Here is a 26,350-nt window from a genome sequence, read left to right as displayed (position 1 = left end):
TGGGTTTTGAAGAAAGAAAGCTTTAATATTCGACACATATATTACTATCATTATGTTAAAGATACACAACTCATTCAGATACATACTCTCAGTAATGTACTTCATATTAAAAAAGGCACGATTTGTAGCCGGCAGTTCTGATGAATGCACTGGCGCTACATTCTTTATGAACACTCCTTCAGCGAAGTCAACCAAACAGGGAACAATTCATGGATGCTCGCTACAACCAGAGTTCGTGGGGTGCCCCCCTGTAAGGACGCATTCATTTTAGACACGGCAAACCGTGCACCCTGAGCATTTGTCAAACAAAATCTGCACTCATTTACCACTGTTTGAGTGAGGCACACGGTACTGGCAAGAGTAACGTGAACACGGCCGAAAGCACCGGAATCGTGGTGCCCCAAACAGTGATGACTCTTGGACAAAAAAGCATGTTGCCAAAAAAGAAAGAAATCTATTCGTAACAGCTTTGCTGCCTTTACCAGTACACCCAGCCATGATTACAGATTTAACTTTTCAGTGACCGCGCCTTCCGAGGAAACACCCTGTTATGTCTAACGCCACGCAGCGGCGTGTGAAGTGCTCATAAGAAAGGCACCGAGGGTGGCGGGTGGCAACTGACATTCGCTAGTCACTTAAATGTCCGGCAATTACTATACACACTGTCCGGCAATTATTCTATACATACCAAGAAAGGGAAGCGGGGTGGGCTGCGGGCCGTGCGCCGGGTCCCGAACTACTGGAGCTATGGCCCAAACCGTACTCTGTGCGTTCATCAAGGGCAGTTTAGAAGTGCATATCCGGTAGCAAAAAGCGAGAGAGAAAAAGAAATGTCGACTTGCTGCGCCACCTTCAACAAGTTTTGGGCGTAACATCAGCTACTTGCCGGAATACAATCATTTACAAGGGCTATCCGAGACACTCCTTATGCCGGCATTGGAAAATTACAGCCCCTTAGTTCGGGGCTGCTTGTTCGCACTTCTCCACCGCGACTACCCCATGTCACGTGACCTGCTTGAAGCTCGTTGCCGGATGTGGCCACCCGCGCTTTTCTTTCTGCGTCGGTCTCTGCTACAACCTATAGCTTACGTTCAATCGACACCAGGGCAATATAATTGGTGCCACGCTTACCTTTCTTAAATACTGTACACTTCCTGCTATCAGTGTTCACGAATCGCGTCTTTCGCGGCAGTGTATGTCCGAGGCGACGACATCGAAACATTTCTCTCCTATCTACCTGACGCGACGAACGAGCTGAGCAACGCAGTCCTAAGAGTCTTAGGCCAGCGATGTGTGCGCGCACACGCACCAGTCGCGAGGGAACATCGAGATAACGACAAGTATCCCGCAGTCCACACCACGTGCTTCCGTATAGGGGCCACCTTTCGCCTCAGGCCTGAATATCGCGACGGGAAAATATAGTACACTCCATAGCGTGCCGCTCACTCCCTAGGCCTTACAGAGGAGACGTGATGGGCATTTATAGGACTAATGCGATAAGCAGGAAATGCTCTTTATTTGTTTTAACTGCATTATTGGCGAGGTCAGTGTACTCGAGGAGATGCTACTTAGAACGTGTCGTAGTGACGTAACAATATCTGCCACCGTTAAGTGGAATGGGAAAGAAAAAAATATATATCGCGATAGAACTCGCGCATGGCGACTGCGGACGGAAAGGAACGCGCTGCCGTCAATGACAATTCGTCATTGGAAATATGCAGATTTGCGAGAGACCGAGAATCCAGTAAGAGAGGCACTTGCGCTGATTTGGAGCCACTGCAACTGCGCAAAGCCGCCTCGGCAATTTAAGATTGTCTATCTTGGGGCCAAATTTGATTTGCCTATTCAAATACATAGGAAGCGCTGGAACGCTCTCATAAGACTATCACGGAATCAATATGTGTGAAATTTATTGCGTTTAATACGGAAACCTTTATTGTAGTTACTCTAAGAAGCATGATTTTTATGTTGGGCCTCAAGCTGCTTTGAAAAAATTGCCGAAAATCTGCAAATAAGAAACAAAATTGAACGCGAAGTTTGTAATTTCGTAGCTAAGCATAAAAAACAGATAACAAAATTCTGCACGCTACATCTATTAGAGAGACTTGAGGGCAAGTTTGATGTTTATGTTGCCAGCTCACGTCAAATCGTTACACTGTTTACGGAGTTATGCAAAGGCTTGATTCATTAATTATTTATGTATGTTCGAGTGGTCTATAACATATCTCTTTTTTACGGTTGAGATGTCGCAATAAATGCTGCAAAAATATATCTTTTTTACTGGTTTTGATTCATTATTATTTGTATATCTTAAGTGGTCTCTTTTGTACGGTTGAAATGTCCCAATGAATGCTGTAACAGAATTATTATATATTTTTTACTGGTGCTGCATGGAAATGTAAATTTGCTGCTTCAGGGGTTTAATATTTTCGATTTTCAGCAAATTTTGCATGCAATTTGATTTCCAGCAAAAGTCGTGGCCCAAAAGTAAAATCTCCTTTATAACAGTGGTTGATTTCAAGTCTTTCGATTGAAACAGCCTTCATCAAATTTGGTGTTGGATGCCTAGAAAAATGATATCTGTGTTTTCATGAATCCTAATATACGCTCCAGAGGTAACGTTTCGCCCAAAGAGGAATCCTTACCAGAGGCAGTTCGTATTCAAGTACATGCACAGTATGAAATAAATAAATTCTGTAAATAGCTACGCACTAAACTTATTTATGTGAAATTTGTTCCATTTAGGAGTGAATCGAATTTAAGTGGCGCTATTGAGAGCAGCATTCTAATTTCGGTCATCGGCTGCTTCTGTAAAAATTCACGGAATTAAAAAAAATATATATGTAAAGTTTGACTATGCCAGCCTTGTAACTCTGCAACAAAGAAGAAATGTCGCAGTTCCGTTAAGTGAACATGTTACAGCAGTTGAAGCAGAATACATTTATGCATTATACATTACTATGCAAAATACTGCTATATATTGTGAATAGGACTCTTGCGAACTCACACGACCAGAATGGTGCCATGTTAAGTACAACTTAAATGACGACTTTGTGTGACCTAAACATTCTATTAGTTTCTGTGGAAAGACCTGTTTCTCTTGCATAGTTAGACTTTGAAGCGACGCTTCGAATTTCCTTTCGAACGTCCCTAGCTGCGTAAATTTTGCTAAAAGCTTTCAAGTCCTCAATAAAAAACGGCCGGAGTACGAAAGCACTGACGCAACACAATGTACGTCACTTGCTATGTGACTGTTTTCGCGCTGTTTTCGTCTTAAGACCTTTCTACATGGCAGCAGTTAATGTTACATACCACGAACACAGCGAGCAACATGTACTTAATGAAAAAAAATTAAAAATAAAGTGACGTGTGTGTGTTCTTAAGCGCATGCGCAGTGGCTCCGAAATCGCACTGGAACAGGATTCTCGGTCTGCTAGGAAACTCTACTGAATGTGTGATGTACTGAAGAAAACAACACAAAAATATATATTTTTTTGCGATAGTACAACAAAAAAGTTAACAAGCAGTGCCAACCAGTTGTCGCTTTGAAGTGTGCAACACCACTTTGGTAGGACACCGCAGACAGGCTCAGTCAGGTAGAAGTTCGCGAATGCGTTGAACCAGTAGGCATCCTTGAAAAATCCCCCCCGCTATTCAATTGAGTCCCGTCGGTGAAGTGTAGGCTTAGGTGACGGTGACCCCCAAGATTATGCCGAGGATTACGCCTATCGTGACCACCGCCAGGATGATCCAAAGCACGATGAGGTGACCCTTGCAGCAGACCTACCGTGGAAAGAGAAAGACAGGATTACTCTTGTCATATCATTACCTGCCGCGGTAGCTTGGTGTCTATGGCGTGGCGCTTCTAAGCGCGATGTCGCGGGTTCGTTTCCCGGTCGTGGCAGCCACATTACGATGGGCCACAGTGAAAAAAATCGCTTCTGTACTTGGACTTTTAGGTGCACGTTAAAGATCCCTAGGTAGACAAAATTATTCCGGAGTTCCGCCACTTCGGCGTGCCTCATATCATATCATGGCTTTGGCACGTAAGACCCTAGATTTCCATTTTTTATTTTTAAGTGCCATATCTTTAGGACAAGAGGTATAAGGCGAAACTGAACAGAAACACAAATCCAGGTTAGTCTGGTAAAGTACTCTTTGCAGGACTCGATTTTTGCAGATTCGGCAGTTTGATTTGCTTGATTAGTTTGTGTACATCCTCAGAATGTGGGAAGGCACAGGCAGAAAGTCACAACTTCGCTTGAAGGAAACCTGAGTGCCCATTGTACATGGCGTACTGTTGAGAGGAAAAAAAAATAATTATGAGGTTTTACTTTCCAAAAACACGATCTGATTATGAGGTACGCCGCAGTGGGGAACTCCGGAATAATTTAGACCACCTGGGGTTCTTTAGCGTGCACCTAAATCTAAGCACACGGGTGTTTTCGCATTTCGCACCCATCAAAATGCAGCCGCTGTGGCCAGGATTCGATCCCGCGCGCTCGTGCTTAGCAGCCCAACACCATAGCCACTAAGCAACCACGGCGGGTTGTTGAGAGGAAACCATCAATATGCAGTACATCCAAATTTAACAATACAGCAAAAGACTGGTTTAATGAAAGCATAAAGAAAAAGTACAAAACGTAATTTTTCAATGATCCACAAAGTTCACTAAAAATTAAAAGCAAACATCCGATATTAGATATAAAATCTGCCAGAAGGTTAAAAATGCTATAAAACTTCCTTATAATGAACTTTAAGTGCAGGGGGGCAGAATTACTTCGTTATAGCCATCACTGCATGTCATCATCATCAGACTATATTTATGTCCACTGCAGGAGGAAGGCCTCTCCCTGCGATCTTCAATTACCCCTGCCTTGCGCTAGCTCATTCCAACTTGCGCCTGCAAGTTTCCTAACTTCATCACCCCACCTAGTTTTCTGCATGTACTCCACTCTAAATCTCTGTCAGTTTCAAGGGCAATTTCACCCACTTCGTTATATCCATTATTTCGTTACATTCCACTTCGTTATTACGAGGTTTGACTCTGCTCGCACTAAAAGGTATCAGAGTAAAAATGATGTTCGTGATCTCACATGCTGCAGTTCCCACAATGAAATTGAACGGGAAAATATACTTTCCTGGAATTTCGCACCCGAATCGGCGACGCGAAACTAGGCGGCACGTAATTCGCTGTCGTCATCGATTGCCGCTTTCTACCATCGTTTTCTCAAAGCTCACACTTTTTTGATTGACTGGTTTGAGCGAAAGGTTGTTTTGCTGGCAGTCAAGCTATTTATAGTGTATCGTCTTGAAGGTTTACGAAGCGTTGGTGCGGTGTCTTGTTGAGTTGCTAGGTGTGCGTTCTACCTGCGACTATAGAACACGCGTTGTGCATCTGCAATACGGTATGCAGTGGAAACACAATCACTTGCAGATAAGCAGGGGACCAAAAAGAGATGCTTCAACTTGACGGCAACGTTCCGACATGGCGACCTGTCTTCCTCTGTGGCCTGAACAAGCCTACCCCAATAAAAAGGACCCGTATGCTCAGTACCATAATTCAATATGGCCATATGGTTTATACGGGATCATATTCGTTTTCATAGAGGAATTCATACATGATACCATATGATAATACAAGATTATAGATACAGGGCATATGAGGTGTATGGGTGAAGTCAAGAGTTGGACGGAACATATATATTATATTCGTGGTCGGTGTCCATTTTAATTGTTGTCATGCATATTCCTGACCAGATGGGTTTCCGTCCAACTCTTGAATTCACCCGTATACCTCATATGCCCTGTATCTATAATCTTGTACACACACACACACACACACACACACACACACACACACACACACACACACACACACACACACACACACACACACACACACACACACACACACACACACACACACACACACACACACACACACACACACACACACACACACACACATATATATATATATATATATATATATATATATATATATTGTTAGTGTGTGCCTGGCTGACTGGATCCAGTGTAAATAGCCTGTAAATAGCCTCTTTCGTCTGTGTCCTTCTACACGTAACAATATTTAAACTTTGGTGGTCGGCGTCCGTTTTAATTGTTGTCGAGGTATACGGGTATTTTCAAGTTCCGTTGGTGAAATGTCGGCTTCAGGCTGACTCTTCTCGTGTTCTCTCGCTATTGATCACTTGCTGTTCCTGTCGTCCTGGGAAACGTTTGTCTTGTTTGAACGACAGTCAGAACATTTGTCAAATTTAGACGATCAACTTTTGGCCGATAAAGTTGCTCTTGGAACCTTGGCTGGACCCTCAAAATCGGTGGGATGTTCTATAAATCACTACCAAGTTCCTGTACAGGGGTGGCCTGAATTTGAGACTTTGAACAGACTTCATGTGTTCATGTTCATTAAAACCATCATTTTTTTGCCCTCCCCATCGTCACTTTCTCTTGCGCTTGCCGCTGTTTTGATTCTGCACAAATTTCGCAGGAAGGCCGCACTCTATGACCCTGGTTGTTCAATCTGCAATTATGTACCGCGTCTTGTATGTTCTCATTTATGTAATTTGAGTAATTATGCTTCCTGCCACAATGCCTCTAGCGGGTGCTGTAGGTACCTGTTTAACTAAAAAAGATCTATAATAATTGGCACTGTTCATTGCCTGGTTTGTCAAGAAATCAAGAAACAAACCCGAAGTCACATTAGTGCAAGCCGGTCGACGTGCTATGTGTTGTCTTAAATATTGTAGCTGTGACGTCACCTGGTCGCTTCGATCATCAGCAGTAGTTCAAAGCATGACCCTCGGGATTAATTGCCCTTACTCGCTGGGGGATGCGATGCGGACATCATGAAGGCCGCAGACGAATGCGAGTTTCCATTATTTTGTTTTTGACAAATAAATAGCAAAAGGAACTGTTATACTGAGCGATAGGAATAAGAAAGTCATCTCTGTGCCAAGTTTGAGCAACATCAAAGAAGAGGTAAACGCGAAAAATTTGTTAAATGGTTTTGAAAACATCAAAAAGCAGGTGATTGTAGATTTAACCGAGCCCTGGGAACGTTAGGCTGTCAGCCACCTGCTCTTGGGGCTATTATGGCGGGCGCGGAGCTTTTTCCTTTTACTTTTTTTAAATGACAAGGTTATTGCTTAATTTGCCTTTCGTTTCAAATATTTCGACAGTACATGTTCAAAAATTTGCTTTCATCTTTATTTTCATTGACTTCACTGTCTGTTGGCTTTGTGAGACTGCGGCTGCGCTGCCAGTATTGTTGAAAATACGCCTGCGCTGCTTCTCCCGTTTCTGCTTTCATCTTTTAATCGCCCACACCTTAAACCACCGCGCAGGTTAGCAGACCGTAAGTAGTTCTGGTTAAGCTCCCCGCCTTTTCTCCCTATTATACAGGGTGTTCATTTTTAGGTTTTACGGAATTTTTAGAAATCGCCTGTGGCAGGTAGCATAATCCTTATCATTGAGCTAGGTTATTCGATGAGGCGAACATTAGCAGCACTAATCGCTTTCTCTCTGCTATATTAGGCCCACAGGTGGCGCGCATGTAACGCTGCAGATGGCCAGTACGGCAGCACTGCCCAAACTCATAATAAATTTCACGTAGACCAGATCACACTTATAAAGTCAGGGTTCCACCATTGTCCGACTACTTAATTTTCTAATTCTTAACTACCAAACATATCAAGCGAGTGGAATCACCTCCATGCATTAGTTGCAAACTATTCTAGACCACCATGCATTCCGAATGCCCTAGCTAATTTGTATACTAAAAATTAATCAATTGTTTTATATTTTTTTGTTATATTTATGGACTTCTGTGCAGTAATGAATATTTATGCGTATTTTTCTGTCATAGCTATAAATAAATAAAAATTGGAGGACGCTTAAGCTTCGCCTCTAAGAGTAGAACGCGATAGCGTTATCGGGAACCGTTCGCATCGCATCGCTCGCATACGGCAAGTAGGCTTCATTCACTGCAACACTGAACGTGGGAAAGCCAACTTACAAAGACCAAGCTTACACGGATCCCTTAAAGTCGGTTTCACTTTTAAACTGAAATGCATTGCTGGAAAGACGTTTTTCCCAGGGGCAATATAAGTGGTCTTATATTAAAATGTGAAGGCCCTAGCACCTTTTTTTTATCATTTTATTAATTGTTTGCTATTGCCCCGACGCGCGCAGGTCTCGTAGAAATGCTGGAAAAGGAGTTTGTGTTTGAGTTTCCCCGTAGCAGAATTAGGTTTTCTCGTCCATTCAAATTACAGTCCGACGCCGATTGGTAAACAATCCGACGGCGAATCCGACGCCATTTTTCTGACGAATTTCACTGTGAGAAATTCAATTTTGTTCACCAATAGCTGGCACCACGTGGAGTGCCTGCGCGGTCGATGTGGTTAGATGATTTTCTCCGCCACCTGTGATCACACGCCGGTTGCCGACGCCGGATTTTCTGCGACACGGGGCCCTAAACGCTATCGCGTTAATAAATAAATAAATAAATAAATAAATAAATAAATAAATAAATAATAAATAAATAAATAAATAAATAAATAAATAAATAAATAAATAATAAATACCACGCATTCACGATGATCAGGCCGCAGAAAGACGAAACAAGTGATGGGCCAACACAGGTCTACTCTGCGTTCGTCTTTCTTCGCCCCCCCCCCCCCCCCCCCCCCCGGTCATCACGATTACTTTCCAGCTCGCCCAATTCGCAATGTCCTTTTACCGAATACCCCAGTCGTACCTGGTCCACCGAGTAGTAGTCCTGTTCCATCTTGGGCTGCTGAAGGACGGGCGTCTTGGAGCGGTACGGGTCCCGCGTGGGTAGCGGTTCGGCCGGGTACACGTACGGCCGGGGCCGCATCATGGGAGGCATCAGGTGCGGAGGGGGCAGGAACGGCGGCGGGCCCATGGGGGGCAGGGGGGGACCGCCCACCGGGGGCAGCACGGGGGGAAGAGGCGGGGGCACGTTCAGCACGCTCATGGAGCCGTGCATCGACTTGCGGTCCAGCGGCGTCAGCGGGTAGAACCCGGGCCGCACGTCGAACATAGAGCCGAACCTGCGTCGAATGCGGAGCTCAAGAGACGCTCGCTAGGTTCTTTACGCAGGCCTGAGCATCTTAGTTTAGTACGTACTAAGAGTAGAATCCTCAGAAAAGATGTTGAAGTTGGTTTCGTTTTGTGCACGCTGGATACGAAAATATTCAGAATATCCTGCTTATATGTGGGCGTCGGTCCTTGATGTTTGCGCAAATAATAAAGCAAAGATATAAGGTTACTAAACTTGAAATCTGCAAATGTTTGTGAAAATTGATGCAAATGTGATAAGTGGATTATACAAATTTAATGTTAATGATGTAAATGCAATGCAATATTTATGGAAATATGACGTAGGAATGCAAATGTTTTGAGGTGGGTGTGGCGTCCGTTTCAATGCGGCTGAAATGCACATTAAATTTATTAAACAGAACGAACGTGTCTTCGTATCTTGAACTGTACCTCCGTACTACCACTAACCAAACGCAGTTTCTACAAATTACACATCGCTCCAAATGTCAGTGTTCGTGATTCCCGATGCAAGCTCACCTAGCGCAATTTCATGCGGTTGCATGGTCGTCGTGTCACGAGTGGAGGCGATGCGCTGAACTCGTGTCTCGCGTCTGCTCAACTAGATGCTTGTTTTTGGTGTTGCTGGTGACCTGGTACAATAGCCTGAAGCCAGTGGGGCCCTGGAATTGGGCCCCACCCATAACGTTCCGTTCCCATTTCTCCTTTCCATCTTTACAATAAAGTTTCTACGAAGAACCGGCGCGTGCGTCTGAAAATTCGAGATGTCTCAACGTATCCATCCCTTTGGTGAACGCACAGCCAATCACACGACCAGTTCACGATGTCAGCTGCCGTGACAACTTTCTAGAGTGGCAGCTGACGGAGATGCACACGGACGACGAATTCCACGAATGTCGGATAACCACCGCTTTCCCGGTTTTCGTAGGTCGACGTTAGTCTCCGGTAAATACCGATGACGGCTTTCTCTACGTGATTTTGCTCTGCTAAAACTTTCGGGCAGATAACCGACTAAGATTTTATCACTTGCATTTACTGCCACTAGTGTCTCAATGTGACAATTAGATTCTGCTTCGCGATAGCTACGATTATGAACGACGGGTACCTTCGACCGTTGATTTTACACACGAAGGAAGGTATTTCAACCCGAACGTGCAAACTGCCCTCTGGACTTGTGTTTCGATCATTAGCCCATGTTCGGGCTCGCCTGGCTGTCATCGAATCCATCACGTCCGTCACCTTAATTAAGAATGTATTCCTTGTTTCTCTCTCAGGTCTCCTTACACCACTACTCGTGAACATGTGCTCACCTTCTCATGGTTGCCTGGGCCGACATGGGTGGTGGTGGCATGCCTTGCTGCGGAGTGGCTGGAGGTGGCGGGTGTCCGTGCGTCGGCGGGTAGAAGGCGGCCGGGCCGTGGCCGTGGACGGGCACGGCTCGCCGTCCCACGTGGCCAGGGCCAGGGCCGGAACGCTACGCGTGGACCTGCACATGCGCACACACAAGGTTTGACGCTTCTGTGTTTTTCGAGAACATCAGTGTTTCTAAGATCCGTGGATATTGCGGGCAGGGTCCGCGGAGTGGTCAGCGGAAAGGTGTACGGACATTAGACAACATGTGCATGATGAGCATCACCTAGAGCTGCCGAGTTTTTGCATTTGCCTAGGGGCTGCCGAATCTATGCATTCTCATGGAGTCACAACGTTCATTAAAGTCACATAGACGATACTTTCCGATTAGTCCAGCAAGGAACCGACTACTACCATCGCATGTTCATTCTGTAACAGGAGCTGATGTGGGCAGTAGCCATATTAGTGATTGCACTTATTTCGAATCTACAGTTTTTCACACAGGGTTGTCGCAGCACCATTAGGTAAAGTGTCTATACAGCATCGAGCTGTGAAGCTCTACAAGCGCGAATGGCGTGGATAAATAGTGTTCTTTTCTAATTCGAAAACTTAAAAAAATGTCGTAGTTTCGCCCGAAAGGCGAAGCATCAATTGCGATAGCAAATTAGTAGAGAGCTATTCGGAGTAGGGAAAGTAGTTTTATCGGCTGCATAAACTTGGACACATTCGCTTACTAACTGAATTAACAAGCGTGGTGTCAGCGCGCACAAGCAAACATGAATAGATCACACTGAATGACCGCAGACAACGACTGTCAGAACGCTGGCAGCAAGCGCAGCCGCCGCAGCGGGCGCAGGTTCGTGCGGTCTATCGCTTCAACGGAAATTGAGCGGCGAATGCACAGCGCACGCAAAGGTCAGAGCCGTGTGGAGATAAGAGACGGTGCGGGCGACCGCCACAGCCGGGCAAAGTACGAGCGTTGGCAGAGTAGAAGCTGCGCCCCCCCCCCCCTCCCTCCCGCGCTGCCTTCCCGCTTTCTTGCTTTCACGTGGGAGATTGAGCGGCAAGTTCCCCTTGTGCCCTGGTTGCAAGATACGCCTTCGGTGCCGCAGCACAGCGTCACCCCGCCACCCTCCCTCCCTCCCTCCCATACCCCCACGGCCTTTCGCGCGACCATCGCGTTTGCTTTCCGCCGTGCGTTCGCTCTCCGTGATAGCGCGCGTCCCCCGCGCGCTTTCGCTCGCGCATACGGCGCGCGGCGACGATTTATCGCCCTTGGACTTTATACCTCACGGCGACGGCGATCGCCGACGGCAGAAATCCGGTTGAAGTGTCCATATAATTGCTATCGCAATAAAAAGCCCAGGAATGTTGCTCGATTCAAGTCACTATAGATGAATTATCTATGCCCAAGCGGACATTATTTGCAAGAAAAGCCAAATCAATGAATTCGCTAATGTAATTGCGTTAATTACGAATCTTAGTTACAAACTTTACGGCAGATGTTTATACTAGAAAGTCGAAGGGAATCGTCATATAAGTATAGTTCTGTGCTACTACATTTCAGAACGGCTGTGTGGACCGAAATACCTGGCGTCAAATTATTCGTTCAACGTACATAATTCTGCGCGAGCGGTGCCGGCAAAGCGCGGCTCTCCATCCAACCCCCCTTGTTACGTAGTCAGGTGGCGTAAAAAAGGCTTTGTCATGCCGCCCGATAACTTGGCCTGTCCCGCCCCTGCCGCTGAAGCGACTATGCGTCCCTCTCGTTGAGTTGCGCAAACGGCAAATCGGAATCAGTTCGTGGAAAGAGAGAAGTGCAACAGTAGCTTCATTTTACGCCACACTAATTACAGCACAGAGGGGTTGGACAGGAGGCCGCGCTTCGCGGTGCCGCGTGTGTAATCGGGTAAATTGTACGAATAAATTTGCGCAACCATCGACATTTTTAAATGTAGAAAGTATAGGTTACAGCTGTAAGTAGACGTTTATGACTATTCGCTTCAATTATCCAGTATAAACATGAGTCGTAAAGTTCGTAACTAAACAGTTATTTATTGTAATTAGTCAAACTAGTGAATAAATTCTTTTTTTCTTTTTGGCTGATAATGTCCAGCTGAGCGGATAATTAATCTGTAGTGATGTAATTTGATTAGTGTTTGTAGGTTTTTGTAAAGTCGTTCATCGGCGGACCCGCTGTCCCTAGGGTGGCCTTGGAGATTCTGCGCCGCCCACCTCATTATAACGCTAGGAGCTCTCCTGAGGCCTCCGTTTGCTGGTAATATTATTGCGATAGCCATTATATGGACACTCCAGGCGCATTTCTGCCATCGCCGTCGCCGTGATGTTCTGTATAGAGCCCAAGGGCGATAACATCGCTCGCTGCTGTAGCCGCGCTTCCTCACTTCAGCGTTTTGACAGCGAGTGTGCGCGGTCATCGAGTGAAATGTGTTCATGTTTGCTTGTGCGCGCGTGAGACCATGCTTGTTAATTTAATTAGTGTGCCTATGTTTACAAGTTTATACGACCGATAAAACAACTATCCTTACTTCGTATAGCTGTCACTACTTTGCTATCGTAATCGATGCTTTGCCTTCCGAGTCAAACTGACTTCATTTTTCTCATCAAGAACAGCGAAGAAGCTACGTTGCTATATTCACGTTGTAGGTGCAGAGCGTATCTAGATGGTGCCTAATTCCAAAGGCGCAGGTGTGCCTAGATACGCGGCGCGGTGTGCTTGCCGTGCCTTCCGGGCGGCGGCGCCGCATTCGCCGGCTGGATCGGTGACCTTTGGTAAACTACCGTTCCTTATGTTTCTGGTAAAACCGCTTTTCGTTGCGAAACAAGGAGATAAAGGTGTACTATCGTGTGGCGGGTGTACCATAGAGCGTAACTTGTGCCATCGTGTGTGGTGCTGCATCCTGGATTTATGTCAACTTGCGGTGTTCGAAACGCATTTCTCGGGTGCTTATATACGCGTAAATCGTCGTCTTTTTATGGCAGAACGGTCTAGATCAAATTACTGTCAAATTTCCCGAACGATAACGGCAAGATTATCACTAAGCCACTCGCACACGTTTCCACATGCACTTGACTTCATATCCGGGAAGAATATATTATGAGCCACTTATCCTGCGGACGAAGAGGCAGCTTGCAGTGCAGCAAACGAAAGGGAGGGCGAGGTGTTTCCCGGTCGGCCATTTTTTGTTGTTGTTTTGACGCCACTCGCTGTCGTAGTGTAAATAGTGTACATAAACTGTTGTTTTCATCTCCCTGTAGGATCCTTGGTAATTACATAATTTCTTCCGAGATAACACTGAGAAGGATTCGAGGCAATGAGCCATATAATCTACCAGGGGTCTCTGGGGTATGTATACATACCCCAGAGATACATGCCCGCTCATATGCGTTCAAATGTAGCGCATAATGCCTACCCTCCTTTCTGAAGAGTAGGCAGGCGTTGTGCCCCTTCCGGTGGCAGGTGCCAGCCTTGCTCCTCGCTTTCTCGTTCCTGTGTATATGTTTACAAATGAAATAATAAAAATAATAATACCTGAGCGTTCCGCGGAAGTCGTGGCCGGCGCCCGGTGCCCAGTGTTTGTTCGGGTGTCCTCCTCCTCCTCCGGGTCTCCGCACCAGCGAGCGGGCCATCTCCTCGCGGTCGTCCGACGAGCTGCTGGTCTCGTCCGACGGCGACGACGGACGCCGCGGTCCCTGGTGGTGGTGCTGGTGGATGTGCTGTTGCTGCTGTTGCTGCTGCTGCTGGAGCTGCTGCTGGAGCTGCTGCTGCAGCTGCTGATGGTGGTGGTGGCTGTGCTGCTGGTTATGCCGGCTGAACAGCAAGAAAACGCGACAGCGTGAACACTCGCCGAAACGAGGGAACTGTACGATGGCCTCTTTCCGACATGCAAGGGGGCCAAATGCATGAAAGGCTAATTTGGGAATGATCAACAGTTGGCGATCAAGGGATGTTTCAGGCTGCAGCCAACGTTTCAGCAAGGGGATTTGTTTCAGACAAGTCTTCTTTGTCACTCGTTCTCTCCGTAGTCTACATAAAAGCACTCTCTTCAAGCACTGCGGGCCACGAGCCCTAATGACTAAACTTTGCAAATATATCCAAGCGTATACGTGTGTGTGTGTGTGACTGTATGTGCTGTTAAGTGTTTATCACTGTATATATCATAATCATCACCCAGCACATGGAATAGCATGTCAGGCGAACATCAAGGCTAAAATCTCCAGCATATCATTAAAGCTTAGTCTCTCTCTCTCTCTCTTCAAAACCGAAACTGCACGCGTGGCCACGGATAATGCAGGCACAGATGTGACACCAGCGTTTCTCATTCTAGCATATAAGTTCTGGGGTTTTACGGGCCAAAACCAAAATCTGGCTATGAGACACGTCGTAGTGGCGGACTACGGAATGAATTTGACCAGCTTGGGTTCTTTAATGCGCACTTGAATGTAAGCACACGACCGTTCTTACATTTCACCTCCAACAAAATGCGGCCGCCGCGGCCGGGATCGAACCGGCGACCTCGAGCTCAGCAGCGCCACGCTATAGGCGCTGCGCTATACCGCGGCGGGCGCTTCTCATTCTAGTTTCCCTCAATAAAGACTTTGCATGTACCACAAGCGGCATATACTGCACTTGAAACCCGCCCTCTGCTATACGTATAGACCATTTTACGGGAGCGTTGGGAGTGGCGCCATCGTGGGCTGTCAACACGGGCTTTTTTCCAACTGTAAGAACCAATCGATGGTACTATACGGTCTTTTCGTACGCCTAAAGATTGCTGCACGGACACATTCGGTGTTGCGTGACCGTGCTCGCTTGAAGTCACAGCGCATAAGGTTGAGGTATCGTTCGCATAACAGCCCAATATGGCGACACCAACTAAACGGAAATAGAACCGCTTATAAACAGAGTATTAGTCCGGTAACATCGCTGTATGCCACAAACTGCGCCATTTCGAAGATTTGTAATGGCCGGCGGGCATCGAGTGTGGTTTTATCGCTTCCGGGCGCATGGCGTGTCCGAAAGGAAGCTGTGTGTCGTTGATGGCCCTGGAGACACAACCGGCGCTCAATAAAGGGACAAGGAAGACTTCCGACTTGCAAGAAAAGACGGGAATCGACTCGGAGTTTTCTAATTTCCGGCTTCCGTGGTCGCTCGGCGCGATAACGTTGGACACGGCGTTGCCATATACGACAAAGCGCCACGTCAACGGCAAGCACTATTAAAAGTGCCCACGAAGCGAGCTCTGCAGACGCGACGCCATTCGCAAAGGCAAGCCGTATATACTTGTGGTGAACCACAGGTCACAAGACATTGATCTCTCGCTACCACTGACCTTCCTCTGAGAACAATGTCCTCGCAGGAGGATTCTGCCGTTGAGTGAAGCTCGCATAATGTTTTGGCGCTCAGCAATTTTACCAGAGAAGATCTTGTTCGGAAATATACGCCGACGTTCTTCCAAACCCCTTCGCGGTAACTTACTGCTAATGTGGGCATCGTTTGTTTGTTTATCCCTATTTTAATTTGTTTTATTTTATTTACTTTCTTGTCATCTTCATCTCAATTCAAACGCTCCGTCTGAAGTAGCAAGCCCTGTATATCGCACGGCTGACAAATTCAACTTTCATTCTACTTTTCTTTAGCATCTCACTAATATATAGTAATTAACAACGCAACGTTGTGCAGAAGTGTACTTGTTGCCAACATTTACAATCCATAACAAATCAATAAATCAATGAACAACGCAAAAGGGTTTGTCTGTTCGCTTGGTCATTGATACTGCAAAACAACAAAATTAAAAAATAAAATCTGTGGTTGTACGTGCCAAAGCCACGATATGATTATGCTGCACGTCGTAGGGAGACTCCGGAATAATTTCGATCACCTGGGGTTCTCTAACCTGCACCCAATGCACGGTACACGGGCGTTTTTGCGTTTAACCCCCACCGAAATGCGTCCGCTTCGGCCACGATTTGATCCCGCGCCCTCTGGCTTAGCAGCGCGACGCCAAAGCTGCTACTCCACCAGGGCGGGTAACAAAAGTTGCTACTGCAGCTGTTAAGAAATTTTAATAAGAGGCGACTGAATGCAAGGATACGCTTTTCGCCGTATACATTCAAATGAGCGTAATAAAAACAAAGTTCGAAAGACCCGTAGAAAAGAACTGAAGCGAAGTTAAGCTTCTTAAGTATACTAAGCTGCCTTGGTTACGCAATCTAAGTCTCCCTATTCCCTCGATATATGTCGCCGACGCGCACCATTTGCGAACTCTCGGTATGCGACGTCCCAGTTCCGGTGTATCCCTGGCTTTATTAGCCGCCCCTTCTAAGAGGAAGGCTAGGTGGCCTATACTCGCCAGGCTGGAAAACAATAGGAACGCCGCTTCTGATCCGATTGCGCGCCCGCTCGAGCTATCTTCTTAAGCGGCCAAGGGGATCGCCTTGGCGCCGGAGACTCGCAAGGAACGCGAGACCTCTATGTCACGTCGGCGAGCTTGGCGGCGCGCTTGAAAGAGAGGGCGAGGAGGACGAGAGGGAGAGGGGTGTAATGACGGGATGGGACGCAGTGTTGTGCCGGAGCAGCATTCCTCGGGGTTGCATTATACTCCCGTTAACCCGCAGGGTTGCGAGGCGAGGTAGAGCGGCGCAAACAAAGGAAGGAGCGCCCCCCGTGCCGGACGCGGGAGTCACGTGATAATGACGGAGCAGCATCTCATGAGCACGCTCTTCCGGGAAACAATGCGGAGAATGGAACGTCTCGTGTCGCAGGGAGACGTGTCGTTCTTGGGACACGTTTTATGGGTGGAATACTTCCTCCGAGCTATGTGGTACTAGTTTCTGTGGACAGTACAAGCCTGGGCTGCCATCATATGTATATCGTCACTACGCTGTTCAAGGGTGCGTTTAATTGCGTCGTCATTATGGCCCATTATATTACATTGATTGGGAGCTTACCACTGTCGTTGAAAAGAAAGTGTACAATCATTGCATTCTACCGGTGCTAACATATGGGGCAGAAACTTCGAGGTTAACAAAGAAGCTCGAGAACAAGTTAAGGACCGGACAAAGAGCGATGGAACGAAAAATGTTAGGCCTAACGTTAAGAGACAGGAAGAGAGCGGTGTGGATCAGAGAACAAACGGGGATAACCGATATTCTAGCTGACATTAAGAGGAAAAAGTGGAGCTGGGCAGGCCATGTAATGCGTAGGATGGATAACCGGTGGACCATTAGAGTTACAGAATGGATACCAAGAGAAGGGAAGCGCAGTCGAGGACGGTAGAAAACTAGGTGGAGTGATGAAGTTAGGAAATTTGCAGGCGCAAGTTGGAATCAGGTAGCGCAAGACAGGGGTAATTGTAGATCGCAGGGAGAGGCCTTCGTCCTGCAGTGGACATAAATATAGGCTGATGATGATGATGATATTACAGTGACACAATTTACCCCTTGACGCGCATTTATACACTTATGTATTGGAACATCTGCTCTCTTTATGTGGTCTCGTTTGCCTACCATGGTGGTCTTTTCACATGTGCATTATCACTATCCTTTGCGATGTGATATGCCACGGTGAGTACTGCAACACCCGCTGCAGTGCAAACCAACCTAACATCAATGTGTAGAGATGGCGGCGCGTCCTGTAAACATCCATGCAAGCGATGTAGCGCTACTCTAAGTTTCGAGTAGACTCGCCTGTTGTGCGTTTTGCGTCTTCCTTTTGTCGTCATCGTTGCCCATCATGCCCCTTTTTCTTTCGTCGGGCCAACATTGTTACTATAGTGGAATATCATGGTCCAATGCACGTCCAGTGCTGCCAATAAGAATACATTTTCATGCAAGAGCAGTGGTTCGCTCTAGCAGGCAGCGTGACTGGCAATAATGAGCCATCTCACCGGTAGCTCTAACAAGTGTCGATTGTAAATTGACATGTGGCAGTACATGTTATCGAGACAATGCTGCTGGATCTGCAATATTCGACAGCCGACGTCATACGTTCGGTCAGCGTTGTCTCGTCGTGCATATATATATATATATATATATATATATATATATATATATATATATATATATATTGACCAACAGTAACAGCCATGCTGTTAATTTTGGTTGATACCCGTGATACACCTCAAATAACGGTCGTGGGCTTTCTGCAAGTGCTTACGACCCTTATTCGCAACGTGTTCTTGAGTTCTTCGCGTATGACAGTGTTCTCGGCCAGACCTTAATTTTTTGCTTTGTCTTCAGCTGTGATCTCGGCATGGCGGTCTCCACAGCAGTAACACTTGCCACTTTGTCGCAGCTAATAACGACAATGTAAATGCGTTGCACCTGGGCAGCCGTTTTCTTCACCTCTGTAGCTACCGTGCATAGCGAACGACCTTTATCATGACGTGTCATACACGCACACTGGAAATTGCTGCCGGTGTTGAATTGAATTCTGGGGTCTTACGTGCCAAAACCGCGATTTCATTATAAGGCACGCCGTAGTGGGTGACTCCGGATCAATTTTGAACACCAGGGGATCTTTAACGTGCCCCCAATGCACAGGACACGGGCGTTTTTGCATTTCGCCCACACAGAAATGCGGCCGCCGCGGCCGGGATTCGATCCCGCGACCTCGTGCTTATCAGCGCAACGCCATGGATTGCTACCGGTGTACCGGTTCAGTACACTTAGAAGGTGTGCAATACCTGGGTGGCCTGTTGTAGCTGTTCTGCCAGGCGGCCTGATGGTGTCCGTTGCTCAGAACTGCTCCGTTGGGCTGGCGGCGTCCATTGGACGAGGACTGGTGACCGTCCTCATGCGATGAGCGCTGCTGCTGCTGCTGCTGCTGCTGCTGCTGCGAACGCCGCGGCTCAGACAACATCCCAGGGCCAGGGTCACCTGCGATCAAACACATACACGACAATGAAGTTAGATTAAGTTGAGTGCAGTTTCACTTTGCCTGTTGGGCACTCTTGCTCGTTTCACTCTCATTGAGAACACAAAAAAAAAAAAAAAAAAACAAGATGTGACAAAGAAGGAACAAGGGAAACTGCTGACTATAAAGGTGCTTGTCTGCACCTGACTAGGTCCCTGACCCAAATATTTTGTTCACTCGAGCAGCAACGGTCACATCGTATCATTATGTTACAGATCTAAATAAGCCATAAGAATTGTCACACACCATAGCGATATCAACTTAAATACAAAAAAGGCAGAATTATAAAGATTTTTTTTCTTTTTTTTTCACCGAGAGGCAAAAATGTTTGAAATCCGGCGTTCAAGAGACATCACATAACTGAATAAAATTATATGGGCCATTTAGCAAAGAGCACACTCTACCTGTTGTGGCATAAAATCGATACACAAGTGAAATATACAGTGTGTTCCAACTATTATGCACCGAGATTTAAAAATATGCAAATGCCACGTAGCTGGAGAGAACAAAAATAATGTTGTTTGCTGCCGCTTGGAGATACTCAGATTGTTTTTTGTATTCCCCCTAATTACATAATTAGTCTTGGTTAATTAATGAACTTCTCATATTAGAAATCCATGAAAAGTGTCAATGCGAAAATTATAGAGCAACATGAAAGACTCCCGATGCAGCTTTCTGTTGCTCAAAATGGGCTACATAAATGTGTTTTTCCGAGCGTGAAAGAAACCCGCGACGTACACGCTAAGTGCCTCGAGCGGCCAGTCGCGCGGTAATTTTGCATGTATTCGCGGGCTTCTTTCACGCTCGGAAAAACACATTTATGTAGCCCATTTTGAGCAACAGAAAGCTGCATCGGGAGTCTTTCATGTTGCTCTATAATTTTCGCATTGACACTTTTCGTGGATTTCTAATATTTGATTAGTTGATTAATTAACACTAATTATGTAATTAGTCGGAATGCAATTAAGCAATCTGAGTATCTCCAAGCTGCGGCAAACAACATCACCTTGGTTCTGTCCAGCTACGTGGCATTTGCATATTTTTTAAATTTTGGTGCATGACAGTTGGGGCACCCCGTATATACGTATACAGACAGGCATCCCGGCACAAGCTAGACGCGTCAAGATGACGTGCGCGCAGCGCATGATGTTCTGTATTGCGGTAATGCGCTCAACGATTAGGCGCGAGAGAGTACTTTGGCTCACGACAAAGCGATTCAGACATGTCCGCATTCGTGGACGTAATCACGCAGTGGTAGTACGGGAGCGACTCTGCACCTGCTGTCAACACCTAAATATATAGCGAAAATAAAAGAAAATAAACGAAAGTGGCGCTGCCATTATCCGAAGCGAGCTCGCTGCCAAGCCTTTTCTTTTCTCCTTTTTTTGTCGTATCACCCATGCACAAGAATAGTCGATACGTCGGCGGACGCGAACTATTACCAGCGGCTCCCTCGATAGCCCAGCAGTACCGCCTAGGACAGGTGCGAACACGTGAGCGCTTACGCGGCAGTTACGAGAGCGGCTTCGCTTCAAACGCGTGCTCAGATGCTTTCGTCGCAACTTTCTCGTCGCTTCGCTTTTATTTTTCTCCTTATTTATCGCCGTCACGCGAATCCCCCGACCAAAGTCGTGCGGCACATTGGAGAAAGAAGAAGAAAGTTCGCGACTTCCGTGCGACGCGGCTTTTTGTTTCGCGCTAAAGCCCGCGCGGGCGACTCTTCCGCAATGAAGGCGCGTGTAGCGGCGAAGCACCGCGGCCGAGCAGAGGCGGTCGCGGCGCGTTAAGGCCTACGTGCGCGGTGTGGCAGTGATTCGGTGCTCGCGCGCGTGTGACCAATCGGCGCAGGATGACGCACTACGTTCGCCGCAGTTTCGAGCTAGCGCTCGTGCGGGCTATTTTGCAGAGAAGCTGCTAAGGAAAATTTCGCAACGGTGTGTGTTTGGATCTACAATCTATGTAGCGCGTGAAAGACGTTTGCACGAACGTATAAGGGCCACAAAGTATATATATATATTGTTCGGGTAGCGGCATTGACAGACGTCAGTGAACTCTCCGTTAGGATGTCGTTATCGTTATTTGTTTAATTCAATTTATTTATTCAGTATTATTATTATTTTGTATTTCTACTTTCTGTTCGTTGTGTAACACAAGTGCAAAGTGCAGCAATACTAAGGCGCAGAGATGTTATTAGGCACTTTCAGAAATAAATGAAATGAAATTATTATTACTTTGCTGCATGACATAGAGAAATGGAGCATCCAAGATGCTCTTTAGCTCAGTCTCTCCACAGCAGCCCCTGCATAACAGAACAGGTCAGAACAGAACGGAACGGAATGGAACTGAACGGAACAGAACAGAACGGAATGGAACGAGGAACGGAACAAAGCAGAAACCCGAAGGCCGGCATGCTGCGGTGTGGTTGGTATAAAATCGGTATCAGCACTGCAACCGGCGTCCGAACCCGAATATAATTATCATTATAAAATAAAAGTCACCTCGCGTACACGTCACTCGAATAGACATCTTAATTGCGCGGTTAAATTCAAGCCACCAGAGAAATATTTTTTTTTCTCGAGGTCTTCCGCAGACATCCCTTTCACGGAAAATACGTTATCGCCCGCCATGGCTCAACAAACCGCAGGACACGCATATTGAGGCAACGTACACGTACATCCATCTTGTACTATACCGCTACAGATGCTCATTCTGACATTATTAACGTACTGCGCGAAACAATCACCGCTAGGTTGCGTTATAGGTTGCAAACTGCGCTCTTTCCTATCGTGTCTCTCCGTTCCGCACCTCACGGTGATTGTTTCGCGCAGTACGTTGAAAATTTTGTCACTTATCGATGGTGATGCATCGAAATGTATTCTTCCACGGGTAATACGCATTTCAATGCCATGTAATTGAAAACCAATTGATGGCTACTTTGTTTTTGAGGCAGTCAGCGGCCACAGCTTCTGCAGTAACCTGTAGGTTGGTTCAGAAATCAAATATTCCTAGTTTTCTTGTTTCTCAGGTCGCGTTTCATCGGCTGCACGTTGGATGTAGCTGGGAAGAGCCCAAATCCTCCCTATTTTCATTTCTGCATAATCTGTCTCTATGTGTGAACTGACAGAAGGGATGTCCTACCCGCCGCGGAAGCTTAGCCGCTGCGGCATTGCGCTGTTGAGCTCGAGGTCGCGGTTCCTATCCTGGCCGCGGCGGCCACATTTCGATGGGGACGAAATTAAAAAAAACCTCACGGCGACGGCGACGCCGACGGCAAAAATCCGCTTGGAGTGTCCATATAATTGCTATCGCAATAAAACGCCCGTGTCCTTAGGGGACTCCCAAAGGACTTGCCTCATAATGAGATCGTGGTCTTGGCACGTAAAAACCTCAGAATTGAAAATTTGTTTTTAAATGGATGTGCGTATACATTTACCTTTAGCCAGCTGCCTGCAAGAAATGCAAGCACGCCGTAGCGCTTTTTCATTGCCAAAGCGACACCGGCGACAAGCAACAAGAGACGAAAAAGTTGGAGTCAGCTTTTTCGCGTCAAAACTCGCCGGCGTGTCGAAGCGCGAGCGGGTCGTGACGCGAGAAATGGTCGCTCGTGCGACAAGGTGCGTTTACAGCATCACACTGCAGTCGGCGCAACGTGTTGCACACGGCCTTTAGTGACGTCACCTTCGTAGGGCCAGTTTACTTAGGACACCGTCTGCCGCGGTTGGCGGCGCCCGCGTCCTTGCATATCTGAGGCGTGACAGAAAAGCGTGTAAGACGCTATCCGACGCGTAGTGCCGCCGCACGTGACATTTGCGTCACGATATAGCTTCCACTGTGCTCTATCTCAATAACTTGTTGGAGCATCGCGAAAGCCGGTCCCATCACCAATAAGTGCCCAGATTTGCAGAACTGTTCGCGCGTCAGCCCGTGCGTCTACCAATCAAACTGCTGACGCCATAGGCTAGAGTAGTCGTCAGCCAGTTAGTAAACAGCGCTGATTGCGCGCAAAAGGAGAGCGTGACAGATTATTATTGTTGGGGAAAAAGCAGAAACATCTGACTCAACCAGTGTGCTCGATACTCATAGCAGCCTGCGCTGCTGCAGGCAAATCGCCAGAAACACTTCATTCTGAAACAACTCTTACAGCAGAGTCATACCGGAAGTGGTTGCTCAGTGCCTGTGGCATTCTGATGCTAATCGCGAGGTGGTGGGTTTGATTGCTAGCCGCGGCGATCGCATTTCGATGGGTGCCAAATGTTGGTATGAGATGCTAAACCTCACGAATCAATCAGTCAGCCCGAGGCGTAGTTATCCGAGTCCGGCAGCTTCAGAGTGTGTCGGACATACTGCGCCACGCTGATTGGCTTGTTGACATACTCGCTGAAGACAAACATGTGACACAACGTGGATGGCCTAAGTTATTGGACGGGTGTCACCTCAACTTTATCTCGCACGAAGAAAAGCATATATAGATACTTCTCGCTGATTCCGCTGTGGAGCCACAATTCGGAGCGCACGATTTTGCAAACGAACTTATCGGACCTCGGATCTCTCGGCTCGCTCTTTCTGGTGACTATAGTACCGCTTACGGCCCATTCGACTGGTCACTTACGAGCGCTCTAGAGCCCTCTCGCGGTGCGGTTTACATTTGGCTGGCCAAAATCCATCGCTTAGAACACTTTCGTCAATCAGAGCCCCGCGCTTAGCGCTCGGAGGCATACCTTGGAGCTGTGAAGGTCACCGAGATTCGACAGCATTCCGATAGCGTGGCTCTTCCGATTGCCTTAGGAGCAGCTGAATGTTCCTCTGTGGCATGCTTTTTCTAGCTCCGATACCGAGAAGGCCCCGCGTCACTGCAAACCGAGTTATAGAACGATGTATGAATCACTCGAACCTGCTATTAGCAACGACTGCCCACGCTTGACCTCCGCGTTGCGCACTGCACCGCCCTTGGCTCGCCTAGACTGAGTCAGCTCTTGCGCTCGTTCTATTCTTTCTGTCCCCGTAATGCGTCTTAAGAGGGACACCAAAGAGAAATGCGAAATCTTTTATGACAAATTAAGCATTGGTCAAACCGTTCTCTCGGTTAATTTCACGTTTGTGCTTTGATCCTCTGAAGAGAGAATGAAGGTCAAAGTCCCTTTATCGAATTTAGCGCCATAACGCCAGCACAGTAACGTCAATGTGACGTCACGTTGTGACGTCATTTCAATGCATTTTTTTGCATATTTGGGCTGTTGTGGCTCAGTTTACGTTGATGAAACTTGCTGGTTCATTTAGAATACAATTTATTCTATCTTTAGTGAAAAACAATGAACTGATTATAAACCAGGAGACGCTGTCAAAATCCATGATGTCACGTCGAGTTGGTGCGGGAACTTCAAGGCCTCTTCGTCACTCGTCTTTCGCTTTTGCGTCTTTTCTTGATTATCAAACCTTTTCTCATGGTAAGGGTGGCTTTTTTGTTGTGGAACCGTAATCTACTGACAGAGATCAACCTAACTCTATTTCTAGTGTTTAAATTTTCAGTCATGTCCCAGCATGCGTAAGAAGAATAAGACGTACCGAGAGGATCAATTTGCTGTTCTTCACATTATTATTCATGTTATTCTATTGGCTTCATTAGGTCATCCAAGCCAACTAGGTTAGACATACACACATTGTTGAATTTCACTGTTGATCAGGTTACGCCGGCTCTAGGTTTCGCATCAGCGGATGCTATCGGAGACATAGAGGCGCTGGAAAACCTTAAACATTCCAAAAAAAAAAACCACGCACTTAAATGACAGGTTGCCTTTCGAGCTCCAAGTGCCATTTGTTCTGCCTCCAACGAAGATGGCGATTTTTCTTGCGGAAGAACACAAAGTGGTGGCTAAGATCGAGACCCCGACCACGCGAGTTCTGTGCGCTCCGCCAACTTTTTCTCACGCTCGCACGATTCTCGAGGCGGGCTCGCGCGCGTCGTCACACTCGCGCCTCCGCGAAGGTCTCGAAGTGTTCGCAGAAAGAAAGAATAGAAGCACGCCGTCGCCGGCGCGTTTGCCACACGCACGCACGCGCGCTCGCGGTCACTTGTGTGTGTCCCTTTTTCCGGGGGGAACGCGCCCAGCAGATCGCCATTAGTGGCTACGCTGGCAGTGGGGTGCCCGCAGCTTTGTCGGCCACAGCGCTCGAATGGCGTGAAAAGAAAGAACGAAGAAAGAAAGAAAGGAAGAGAGAAAGAAAGAAAGAAGTGCCAAGGCAAGAACTCACAGTGAAATCTGGACCTTCCCCACGCGCTCTGGGAGGTCACGGAGTCAGCGTAGAAACCGTCTTCGTCGGAGCAGCTATCAGGAAACCACTGCTTCGAAGGCATTTCTTCCTCTCTCCGCGGGCACTTCCTGTGTTTCTCTATATAGTGCAGTGATTCCAGAAAGGTATTACGATCGTCGACTCGTTCTCGGTCGCTTGGCGGCTTTTCGGTTCATTCGTATTCCAGCGGGAACACTGTATATATGCGTCTTTAACCGCCGCTGCGCTACCTGGAGGCTACATTCATAAAATGAAAGTGGAACATCCCCGGTTGTTGGCAGTCAATGTGCGCCCGGCGTGGACCTCTCACTGGTCATGGGCAGACGATGGTAACTTGTTACTGGCTGTTGGGCTCTGATGAACCATTTGCAGATCAATGCATTGTCTGAGTAGTTCGTCCTCGAACACCGTATTTGTAATATGACGGCGGGAATTGCAAAGGCAAGAGAGGGCGACTTTCAGAGGTAAGGCTCCTGACGTCCCAATTTTCAAGCTTTTTTAGAGCACATATCGAAATACTCGAGCGTAGGCTTCGTCACCGCCGTATTCTCGAAGCGCGAGCATAGCGCTTAACAAGGAAAGTTCAATTTTGTTTCTTTTCACTCAACACTGATGGTCTTCGCCGTCTGGAGCAACCCTTGCACGAAACACTCTCGTCAGTCAACA

At 47.0% G+C, this 26,350-nt stretch overlaps 1 protein-coding gene across 1 annotated transcript in view; it reads right to left on the bottom strand.

The window, feature by feature from the left end:
- LOC119466631 (atrophin-1) overlaps window positions 1-26,350 on the bottom strand; it is a 50,713-nt gene continuing 24,363 nt past the window's right edge. The window contains exons 2-6 of the mRNA XM_037727149.2: window positions 19,167-19,359; window positions 14,012-14,290; window positions 10,424-10,594; window positions 8,786-9,101; window positions 1-3,783 (exon numbers count right to left, since the gene is read on the bottom strand). Of these exons, the coding sequence (XP_037583077.1) occupies window positions 3,685-3,783; window positions 8,786-9,101; window positions 10,424-10,594; window positions 14,012-14,290; window positions 19,167-19,342 (1,041 nt within the window). The 5' untranslated portion in view covers window positions 19,343-19,359 and the 3' untranslated portion in view covers window positions 1-3,684. The remainder of the gene's footprint in view (window positions 3,784-8,785; window positions 9,102-10,423; window positions 10,595-14,011; window positions 14,291-19,166; window positions 19,360-26,350) is intronic.

This window comes from Dermacentor silvarum, chromosome 10 (assembly GCF_013339745.2).
Source record: "Dermacentor silvarum isolate Dsil-2018 chromosome 10, BIME_Dsil_1.4, whole genome shotgun sequence".
Classification (NCBI taxonomy): domain Eukaryota; kingdom Metazoa; phylum Arthropoda; class Arachnida; order Ixodida; family Ixodidae; genus Dermacentor; species Dermacentor silvarum.
This window is presented reverse-complemented; position numbering and strand designations above follow the sequence as displayed.